Source organism: Malania oleifera, chromosome 8 (genome assembly GCF_029873635.1).
Source record: "Malania oleifera isolate guangnan ecotype guangnan chromosome 8, ASM2987363v1, whole genome shotgun sequence".
In the NCBI taxonomy this organism is placed as follows: domain Eukaryota; kingdom Viridiplantae; phylum Streptophyta; class Magnoliopsida; order Santalales; family Ximeniaceae; genus Malania; species Malania oleifera.
This window is the reverse complement of record NC_080424.1, coordinates 60,110,919-60,122,971: the sequence shown is the minus strand read 5'-3', so window position 1 is coordinate 60,122,971 and position 12,053 is coordinate 60,110,919. Positions and strand designations below refer to the sequence as shown.

At 36.9% G+C, this 12,053-nt stretch overlaps 1 protein-coding gene across 4 annotated transcripts in view; it reads left to right on the top strand.

Annotated features, from left to right (window-relative positions):
• LOC131162311 (probable ubiquitin-like-specific protease 2B) overlaps nucleotides 1-12,053 on the top strand; it is a 63,520-nt gene that overhangs the window by 4,885 nt on the left and 46,582 nt on the right. For 2 of the 4 annotated variants that reach the window (XM_058118645.1, XM_058118643.1), the window contains exons 7-9: nucleotides 6,405-6,513; nucleotides 7,527-7,601; nucleotides 9,899-10,030. In XM_058118645.1, coding sequence (XP_057974628.1) covers nucleotides 6,405-6,513; nucleotides 7,527-7,601; nucleotides 9,899-10,030 — 316 coding nt within the window. The remainder of the gene's footprint in view (nucleotides 1-6,404; nucleotides 6,514-7,526; nucleotides 7,602-9,898; nucleotides 10,031-12,053) is intronic. The other 2 variants (XM_058118644.1, XM_058118646.1) reach the window with 1 other exon arrangement.

Here is a 12,053-nt window from a genome sequence, read left to right as displayed (position 1 = left end):
AATAAAATCATTCAACCTTCTCATGCTCGAAGTAAGTCCTGAAACCCCCAACATTCTCACGAGAATATCTAATAATATTAAAATTCTCTCCCAATACCCCATTAGGAAAACACAGCCATAAACGTCACGGAATATTTAGTTCATACATAGAATTGATAGAAGATAAGCATCACTGAACCTATCCATCTCCTCTAACTGGGTAGAAGAAAATGCCTTCACAGGCCTATCAATGTTGCCCACAATCATCCAAACATATCTCTAAGGAGCTGTTAGTACACAAATACGATCAATCCTTAAATCCAGACCCCCACACACACTTTATGAACAGCCCATCTACCAAGTGTTACAAATCGACCAAGTGTTTCAAATCCTTAAATATAGACATCCAAATGACAAATAATCCTAGCTAAAATCCATCTACCAACTCTAACTTAGTCTTTATATTCACATGGGTGGAAACTTTTGAAGGAAACTGCCTTTTGACGCTCCTTAGGATCCAAGACACCTAACATTCTATCTCAAGAGCTCATTCTAACACTTTACACAACCTGTGTCCTCTGTTTTTTCACCCTCCATAATTGATCGGGGGAAGCTAGCTTCTGTGATTCCCTTGCCACCTCCTTCCTCTTCACCGCTGTTATCCTAAGAAATAGCTATTTTCACCTTTCTGTAGATCCTGTGGGTATTGATTCCTTGATTCTTTTGTTCATTAGTTTGCTTTTGACTTTTCTCAAAGTTTGAGAGTACTCTTGATGAGTGTAAGACTTCCTCCTTTTGATAGGTTATTGCTTTTCCATCTAGCAAGTTTTTCTCAAACCTTTGGATAATAGGATGCCAAACTCCTTTGGCTTTAAATTTTGCTCTGAGAGGGAGAATCAGATAGTTTTAGGGGAAAGCCTCCTATGTGGTCAATGGCCATTAGGTAGCCCCACAAGTGCCCCCAATTGGAATAAATTCAATTTTTCCCAAGTCAACTTTAAGCTGTGAGACTGCTTGAAATCAGAGAATTGACCTTAATTGAGTAGTTGTTGAGGTTCTGCCTCATAGAAGACACTAGTGCCATTGGCAAAGAGAAGGTGGGAAATTTCCGTTTCTCTACCAATACGAAGACCTTTAAAAAGACATCTTTTGGTGGTTTTTTTAGCAGGAGGCTCTTAAGAGGGGGGGGGGGGGTGGTTGCGTTTGGTAAAATTAAGTGTTAAGTGCTGATCACTAAATTCAAATATGATTTTGTGAACTAATTCTGTCATGAAGACCTCTCTCTCTCTCTCTCTTTAATAGGAGTTCTTGATGTTCGTGGAAACCCTTTTTCAAGAGATCAATTGTTCTCCTTTGAGTACTTGGTCGAGCGGCATCCTTTCCACAACCACTGATTTTTGTGCGTTGTAGATGGGTTCAAACAAAGTATATTCGTCACACTATGGGCAAAGATATACTTTTTGTTTAGTTTTTATTTTTTGGAGGATATTTTGTCTTTCCGCATGAATTTTACCCCTTCTCTTAATAAATATTCCTTTTTAATAAAAAAAATTTGCAAATCCTTAAGGCTCCATTGGGATAAAGAATTTTGTATAAAGAAGGGGAGGAAAAGAAAATAAGAAGGAAATCAATTTTCTAATGTATCCTCTCTTTATATATATATATATATATATATATATATATTGAAATTTGGGGTAAAACAGAAGACTAATGCCATGATAGGTCTTTTCTTCTATTTATAATATATATCAAGTACATTCTAATGACCATAATACCCTCCCAAACTCTCACTTAATAACATAACACTAACACACTGATAATGCTAAATGACTAAAATAACCATTAACTCTCCCCTTCAAGCTAGAGTGTAGATATCATATGCTCCTAGTTTATTACAAATAAATTTAACACGAGCACCCCCCAAAACTTTGGTAAATAAACAACTAGCTACATATTAGACTTCATGTAAGTAGTGGTAATGAGCTTCTGCACAAGTTTATCCCTAGAAAAGTGATAATCAACTTCAATGTGTTCTGTTCGCTCATGGAGAACCGGAGTGGAGGCAATATGAAGAGCAACTTGATTATCACACATCAACTCCACACCGAGAATGTGAAAAACCCAATTATTCTAACATGTTTTTCAACCAAACAAGCTCACAAGTATTGGAGCCATGACCTTATACTCTAACTTAACACTTGACTTGGCCACTACGGTTTGTTGCTGTTAGATCACTACTTTACCTAAAAGCTTAAGTTGTTAGGTTGTGGGTCAACAATGTATATCAAGCTTTAACACTCCCCCGCACGTGCAGCCTGACAGCACGTGGAGAGATAAAGACACACAATGAACGCAGGCAATAAGACTAGACCCTAGGGCCTCCTAGTAACCAGTTCTGATACCATGTTAGATTACCACTTTACATAAAAGTTAAAGTTGTTAGGTTGTGGGCCAACAATGTATATCAAACTTTAACAATTTCTTGCTCTTTCTGGAAACCAGATTATCACCAACAAAGATATGATACCTGGCTGTGGATCTTCTATCTAAAGGTGATTTGGCCCAATCTACATCTGTATACCCTTGAATATAAGTGTGACCTTGATCTTGATAAAAGAGACCTATCCCAGGTGCACTTTTGAGATATCTCAAGATGCAAATTACTGTCCCAAAATGACTTGTCCTCGGAGGATCCAAAAATTGACTCACAACACTTGTTCTAAAAGATATATCTGGCCGAGTGACTGTGAGATAACTCAACTTTCCAACAAGTCACTGATATTGTCCTAAGTTAGGCAACAAATCACCCACATCCGACTCTTAACTTCTTGTTAGGATCCATGAGTGTATCAACTAGTTTGGATCTCAAAAGCCCAATCTTATTCAAAAGATCAAGAATTTACTTCCTTTGTGGCAAAACAGTTTTCAGATGAGGTCTGGATACTTCATGCCCAAGAAATATTTCAATGGCCTCAAGTCTTTGGTCTAAAACTTAGTCTGTAGAAAACGTATGAGGCTTTGAATGTCTTTATCATCTGTAATTACTATATCATCCACAGACAATTAGAAGAATCCTACTTGATGAAGTATGATGATAAAACATAGGGTGATCTACGGCACATCGTTGAAGGCTAAACTCAAGTACTACAACACCAAATCGACCAAACCATGTTCTGGGAGATTGTTTTACTCCATATAATGCCTTCTTGAGCAGATTACTAAGCCTGACTCCCTTTGAGCGACAAACCTAGGTGGTTACTCCATATGAGCTTCCTCCTCAAGGTCATCATGCAAGAAGATATCCTTCTCATCTAACTGATGCAGAGATTAGTGACAAGAGGTGGCCAAGGAGATTAACAGATGTACTGAGTTGAGTTTGGCAACTGGGGAAGAAGTAATTAAATAATCAAATCATACGCCTGAATATATCCTTAGCAGCAAGACTTGCCTTCAGACGAGCCACACAAAACCATTAGGGTTGAGTATATACCCAGGCACCAACCAACCACAAATTTGCCAATTCCCGACTACCATTGTCCTATAATGCACTCATCTCTTCAACCATTGCATTCCTCCACCCAAAGTGAGCTAAGGTTTCAAAAATAGATTTCAGAGGGGCAACAGACGATAGTGTAGTAGCAAAACAATAATAGGGGGGTGACAAGAAGTCATAGCAAACAAAGTTGAAGATGGGATGTTTTTTTCATGTGCGTTTGCCTTTCCAAACATCAATGGGAGGATCAACATTGTGGGAAATATGATCATATGACAAGGAAACCAAAGGCATGGTTGTAGAAGCTACAGGGGGCTCTCTTCCTTGGAACCACTGTTGTGAATACACATTTGTGCAATATGGGGTTCCATTGAGTTCCAAAAGAGGGAAACAATCAAAGCATCTTCTTAAGTCCACACTTCTTTTCTCCTTATTAGAAGGTCCAAATTGGAATCAGATTTTCCTGACCTTGTTAAATAAACTCTAACAGCCTTTGACCATTGGAAATAATTTTTTCCATCCAACTTTTTGGTTCTTTCTATAGCAGTGATGAAGGAAACATATTTTTGGGATTCATAAACTCCATCTCAACACTCACAAACTAGACCAATGTCAAACAAGAGGAATAGTTGGACTAACATAAACAACCACGAACAAGGTCAACTACTGAAACAACCTCGGACGAGTCACCAACAAACAAATAAAACACTGCCACAGCCCCACAAAATCAGCGTATGAAGGCTGCCACTGCTCCAAGAGACTCACCAATGGACTTTACTAATACCGAACAACAACCATCCGATTGCCATGAATGCATGGTAAAAGAAGGTTTGATTTTTGAACAAAAAATATGGCCAGTAGCTAGGTATTATGGTCAAATGAAGTAATGATAGGGACTGGGCTAGGAATATAGTAGTTTCTAAGCCCAATTCAACCCAAGCTTCAACGCACTCTTTCTTAAAGAGCTTCTTGATCCATAGCTTCTGAAAGGTCAAAGGAAATCTATCTGTGGCCAAATACAAATCGAACGAGAATAGAGTTTGCTTCCCCATCAAGTGCGTAAAGGCCTTTCTTGATTGAAATCCCCACTATGGTTTTTATTTCTCGATTCTTTTGCATAGTTTGGGGATCAGTCGTAATAGAGCAGTGGGGCATAGTGGCGCCCTCACCTTGCCCAGGTGTACTAGCAGATGGGCAGGCCATGCTTGAATTTTAAGAAATTCTTCCTTGTTTGAGCTCTTTTCACACACGCAGACGAGAAGATTTCAGTTGTCCTGGACTGGACAAGTACATAGAGATCTTTGTGGGTGGTGCAGTTGCACCACCGTACTGCGATGGTTGGGTCATCACAGATATGTGAGTGAATTAACATTTTCATAAGGACAGGAAAGGTCTTAAGGTGCTGTCGTCCCTTACTCTCATAGTCAATGGGATCGCCATGACCTGCCTTAACAAAGCTCCAATCAATCTTTACTCGCTGGAATGAGTGAGGGTAGGACCTTTGATGGGTCGTTTCACTACCTACGCAATAACCAATCCTCAGGCGGAGCCATACCGAGAAGTGTCTAGCACTGTCGGTAGCCTGCTGATGCGTTGGGGCACGTGAAGGGGTTTCTGGTGAGGAGATTTTGCAGAATTGCAGATCGTGGGGTTCTGTTGTTGACTATATGGTTGGTTTTGTGAAATATGGAAGGGTTTTGAAGATTCTGAGAAGGGAAGTGATGACTAGGGCATTTTTCAGCGACTGAGTTTTCTTGCAACCCCTAGATTGCTTTCTAGGCTGTAGGAGTGTGGTTGATCCTCCTATACTGGCTGATTTGCATAGGGTGGCTAGGTTTAGGGTTTGGTTTGGTGGTGGTGGTAGAGTTTAGGTTGGACCTTGCTTTGATACCATGTTGAAATTTGGGGTGAAATAGAAGACTTAACACTGGGATAGGTCTCTTCCTCTATTTATAATATATATCAAATACATTTTAACGACCATAGTCCTTCACTAACTCTCTTATTAACATAACACTAACACATGAATGATTCTAAATGACTAAAATGACCATTAAAAATATCAAATACTATTAAGGATGGAAACTTGGACATTAAGGAAAGTCAAAGGTTAATGACATGCAAAATAAAATTTTTGTTCATTAATTTACTATATATTTTATCTTCTTTCTCACTTCCCTTGAAATCAAGCATGGAAAGGTGGATTCTTTCATATTTTTCCGGCCCTTTCCCTAATGTTTTTCAAGTTCCAATTGGACCTAAAACTATGAAAAAAAGGAAAACGCAACACCTAGTCGCCTAGAGCATAATGCTCCCATTGCCATAGGGGGTCTGGAGAGAACATGATGTAAGTGGTCTTACCTACACACCTGGATAGTTTATTTCTGTGACTTGAACCTCTAACGTTGAAACTATGAATTTTCCTAAATCCAGGCCCACTAAGGCTGCACTTGGGAATGCAAATCTTGGGCCATTAATTTGAATTGAATTTTTGTAAAACTCCATACAATTTTGTATTAAGATTGTTTACAATTTAAATGCATGGTTCCAAATTTGTATTCCCAAATACCACATTCATTGTAGATGATTATTTTGAGTGCTGTCCTCATCATTTTTCCTATCTAAGTAGCTTGGGACTTCCATTTCTAGAATCTTAACTTCTGTTTGGAGTTGCAACCAGTTGGTGCCCATAGTGAGTTTTCGTTTCTCTTTTTCCTGTCTAAATAACTTTTGTTTGAGGGAGCTCAAAACCTACAAGCGAATATTTGCTTGAATATTTGGTTACCCTATCTCGCTCCGCCAAACCCAATGTGTTTTTTTTTTTTTGGGTGCTTCATTTGTCCAATCTGTATCCTAATACAGAAATTGACAGTTTGATTTCAGTTAATATGTCAGTTACTTATTTTTTCTACCCTACTTAAATTGCATACAGGCATTGAGGAGTTGAAGTTTGCAGTTGTCGACCCCAACTGGTCTGGGAAGCAGGAAGCAATCATTTCTTTGGATTTGAGATACAAGGCTGTTTGGAATGTTGTGCTCGAGTGAGTTCACAAAATTTCCTTTTTATAAATGTATATCACATTTTTATAATTATTACAGTAAGTCTCATAATTAAGATTTGTATTTTCTGCTTTATGTTTTGGGCCTTACATTTTGATTTTATTTAGATGGGCAATGGTAATGTACAGTGCATGCTTAATTTCACTTGTTCTTTCTGTGTTTTTGTAAGGTTTTTGTGCTTGGATTTAGTGTTCAATTGATGCTTACATACAACCCTAGATCCTTAAACTAAGTGTCTTTGAAATATGAGGATTAGTTATTTAATAATTGGTCACCTCCTTGTATTTACTTAAACAGTTTTGAAGTGCAAAATATACCATTTTGTTGTAATTTCCTGCTAGAGGATAATAAATAAGAAGTTTTGTGTATATTTGCTCTGTTGACCTAGTGAAATGAACACTCACATGCACCGGGGAATTATTTGCCGATTTACTTTTAGTTTGGCAGGTTGAAGCATGTCAAAGAAGAATTCATATTATGTGTATTAATGGTGCAGTATTGTATTGTTTATTTTCTGTTATTTTGTTTTTGTAATATTCGTTATGCACATTGATGTAATACAGATAGTGATGCATGCCTTTTCCTTAAGTTGCTGTACTTTTTACATTGAAGCAGGTGATGTGGTGTATTGTATTTTCAGTTGAAGTTCTGTTCTGCATGTGAAAGGGTGTCCCCAGGCCACAGCTGCCATCTTTGCAAGGGTAGGGGAAGGGTTGCCCTTGTGAACACAGTTATACCCTTGCTTTTATGCAGAGGCTCTCCTTGGGTCACAAAGGAGCAATCTTACTGGATGCTCTGCATGTGGCTTTATTTTTTATCTATCTTTTGTAAATCATTTTCTTCAACTCATCTTCTTGTATAAGTATGCGTGGAGCTTGCTGTATGTTTAATATTTAACAATCTATTGTTTGTTGTGCAAGTTGTTTTATTTATCTCATCATTTAAATATTTATTCTCTTGTTATAATGTGTTGAACTTGTTTGTTTTCTTGTAGTGCTGATGGCGTTGGCAATGAAGATGCTGTACTTGGACAGAAAAACGTTTTCTGTCCAAAACGCTATTTTCCTATGTGAGTGAAATTAGTCATTTTTCGTTTACGCTTTGTTTGGTTGGTGGAATTGGCTTGTCAAAATGTACTGTCGTGCTTCTTAACCAAGTTTCATTTGCTTTGCTTTTTTTGTTTAATAGTTCTGGATGATATTGTTATTTTCAAATAGAAAAAAAGAGTTCTCATTAATATTCTCCAACTTTCTGTATGCTTTGGAAGGCTTAGGGATTTTGATCCTTCATTGCTATTTTCTACCTTATCAGAGTTTTCAGTGACTGTTGGTTTATCATTACGTAAGTCGTAAGCTAACAAAAAATATGTTTCTTGTTTTGTTTTTTATTGCAAGGATTTCATTTTGAGTTTTGTGTGTTTATTTTTTGCTATGTAATTTGACAAATAATTTGCTTTTGCTTGTATGATGAGTGGGAGAGAGCATAAAATAAGTTCTTATGGCTTTGAGCTACTCATTTTGTGTCATGGATTGTGGTTCTGTATATTAAAAGGGCAAGTGTGCTTGAGTATATTTTGAAATTTCTAGTCATGCTTATGAGGTGATGCATTTCTGTTTTGTGATTACATTTTCATTTTAAATATTTAAAAAAAAAAATTGAAGTCTTCCTAGTTGTGTGGGGTTTGACAAAATTATTATAACCTAAATTGAGACTAATAAAATTTTACAGGGGATCTTTTAATCCCTGACATGTGGTCATGGCTCATAGCATGTTATAAAAAAAATCAGCATATGGCATCATGGTGAGTGCCACTTAGATGATGTTGTTTTGATATTTTATTGCTGATAAAAGGACCGTGCAAGCAAATTGTTCTCATTGTTGTATTTCCTATGGATGTGGTATCAGGTATGTATGATGTCCTTGACACAGGGTCTAATGAGAGCTACTCTTCCTGCTTTGGTGTTTTTGGTATCGTATGTAATGCGTTTTTTGATAAGAAAAATTTATGGAAGGAAGAGATAATATACAAAGCACAGGACCAGAGGCCCACGCTGTGAAAACAAAATAGAGAAGAACTTAACAGAGTCATAACATAATCAGTGTAAGTTACTATGAATATGAGAAAACGGAACTCCTCGGAAAACACCTGCCACTGATGCTCATCAGAGATCTGTTGTTTTATTTTTTTTAGGATCTTGCTTTTTGAAATTCAGTAATTCCAAGTAGGACCGCAAACGAGCCGAGCTTTGGCCAGCTTGAGCTCAGCTCATTTAGCATATATATAGCTCGAGCTTGGCTCTTGAATTGACTAAAACTTGTTTCACATTAATAAACAAGTTGAGCTCGAGTGTATCTTGCAAGCTCGAGCTCAAACACAACTCGACTGAAGCTCGTTTCAAATTAACAAACAAACCAAACCACTAATCTAGTAAAATTTAATTGATAATTAGTAAAGATGATTAGAGGGAAAACTATATTTAAAGTTTAAAATATTTAATTAGACGAGCTCGGCTTGTTTAGTTAATGAGCTTGAAATTGGTTTGTTTAACTTAATAAATGAGTTCGGGCTAGCCATAATTGAGCTGAGTGCTGAGTAGAGCCACTTGGATCAGTTGCAGCCCTAATTCCAAGGCTCTTATCTCTTGCTTAAAAGGTGAGAATCTGCCTTGGTTTTTTATCGATAATGTATTTTTATGAGCTAATGTATTTTTATGAGCTTATCTGTAAGGACTATGATCTCTCTCTCTCTCTCTCTCTCACACACACACACACACTGACACACACACACACACTCCCCATTTGTTTTTAAGAATTTGTTGCCTTATTTTTGCAAATCCTGCACTTTCCAATAAATCTTCCCTCATAAAAAATTGTAAATATCAATAGATTACCCAAGTTCAGTTTTTTGTGGGTTTAAAAATATTGGTTGCACTCTGGCTTTTCTTGTTATCAAGTAGTGGATGACTTATTAATGTTCTTTTTTTTTTTTTCATTTTTGATCTGTTTATCAAGTTTTACTTTTGATATTAACCTATTGTAGCTTTTTTGGTTGCTGCAAGCTCCTGTAGGTTTTATCTTTTTACTTGCATTTTTATTCAGTATGTAATCCAAGGTTGTAATAAGATAGTCATGTTTTGTGTCTCAATAATAAGGTAGTCATGTTTTGTGTCTCAATAATAAGATAGTCATGGTTTGTGTCTTGATGTTGATTGCTGTTCTTTGTGTGGTCAAGATTGTTGTTTTGAGTAACTAGAGTTCGTTGAAGTTTGCTTGCAATTGGCCTCTTTTCAACTTTTTGCATGGTATTTTATTTTGTGCTTTTAATCTTCTATAAGTAATGAAGTTTGATCAAGGGTTGGATTGCAGTTTTGATAAGCCTTTTGAAGATGTTGTTTATCCAAAAGGGGATTCTGATGCTGTTTCCATAAGTAAGAGAGATATTAATCTGTTACAACCAGATACATTCATCAATGACACTATCATTGACTTCTATATTAAGTAAGTTTATGTGCATAAATTTGATACTGTTTCGAAACTTTATTTAAATATTTTGCTTTATTGCCAATTTGCCAAGTAAGTACAAAAAGCAGCTTTGATTTGAATCAAGGCTAAATTTATAATTAGCAAACTATCTCTATTCAATGTTTGGGAGCAGTAGTACAAATGAAACAAGATGGGCCAAGGACAGGCCATAGCCCAGTGCTAGTCTTGAGTTGATTACTATCGTGTTTTTGGCTCTTTTGCTGAAGTCGCTTCACTCCAGATTTGAACTCATGCTTTTTACTTCTCAAGACCTCCATAGTTAATGTTGAAACCACTGAAACAAATCCAAGCTTGAAAAAAAGTTTTTACCTTATGGACTGCTCTAGTTTTTGGATTAGAATGCATTAATGCAATGTTTTAAAAGGCTCAATCAAGGCTTGCCTCATGGCAAGGCATGTCTAAAATGCCTTGAGGCTCAATCTAAAATACCAAATTCCTTAAATTCCAAAAAGGCTAACACTTTACACATTGAAGCTTATGCATTTGTACAAAAGGAACACTTTTTTCGCATTTTTTGTTGAGGCTTACGCATTCTGGGTGTGATTCTCAAGTTAGATTTGGCTAGAAAATTTTAACTCCTTGTTTATATAAAAAGAATGTCATGATAAGAGTTGATTTCTAGAAATCCTAGACCTCAACATTTCGAAAATAATTAAGTGTTGTATCTTAAATCTTAAAAATAATTTGAACTCTATAATGTTATTAGCTTTCTCTTGTCATGATTCATTCAAGTTAGCAATTTTTGAATGGCTAACAAGTAGTTTGCAAATTATATTTGATTTTGTTTTACATTATATTTTGATTTTCAAATTTTTTTTATTTATTTTAAAAATATATGTAATTTGTTTACATATATTTACTTGGATAGAGTCTTGGATAGGAAGGGTTTTGGTTTTAGGTGGTGGGCGGGATTAAGTGTTCTTTTTCTTCTACTTTCTTTTACATGATTATGTGTTCAGGGTATTGATTGAGCTTAATCCTGTTAAGTGTGGTATAATTGCTGTTAATTTGAGTTCTGACGTGACTTCTAGGTATGCCACTCTTTGTGGTTTGTGGGATTTTGCAGTGTATTTGACCTATTTAGGTATTCCTTAAAGTCAGAATCCTTGTTTTGAAAGGTTTTGAGACCTGGTGATCATTAAGGTGTCTAAACGTTTGGATGGGTGGAAGCGCGAGCTCTTTTGCCTATGGGGTTGCATTACTTTAATCCAAGCATGTCTTTCCTTGAAGAATCTGGAGAGGATGGCTAGTAAATTAGAGAGAATCATGTGCTATTTTCTTTGGCCTGGTGTGTGTGAGAAGAGGGATCATCTTATAAGTTGGGACATTGTTTTTAGGTCTAAGGAGGAGCATGGCTTGGGTCTCTGTAATTTGGTATCCAAAAACATTGTTTGATGGGTAAATGGTTATGGCATTTCCTTTGGAAACTGATTCTCTTTGACAATGCTATTGAAATAAATTTAGTTTGCAAGAGAATGGGTGAAGGGGGGCTTAGGCGCAACGGTAAGGTTGTCGCTGTGTGACCTGGAGGTCAGGGGTTCGAGGCGTGGAAACAGTCTCTTGCAAAAATGTAAGGTAAGACTGCGTACCATAGACCTATTGTGGTCTGCCCCTTCCCCGGACCCCCGCATACGTGGGAGCTTTGTGCACTGGGCTGCCTTTTTTTTTTGGCAAGAGAATGGGTGGGATGCTAATATTGTAGCTAGTCTCACATGTAAGCGCATGGAAATTCTCCTCGCAGCTAACTCCTTTTTTCTTTCTATGTACCCAATGTAAAGTGGGAGATAGTTGTAGGGTTCATTTTTGGAAGGATCTTTGGTCCAGGGACTTACGCTTTTTGTTACTTTTCCTTAAATCTTTTGTCTACCTTTGCTTCCTGATGCACCTATCTTCTTTCCTCACTATAGATAGTTCTGTTTGTCTTGGGATTTTCAGTTTCGTCAAAATCTATGTAATAGGATGCAGAGGATCTTTCTTC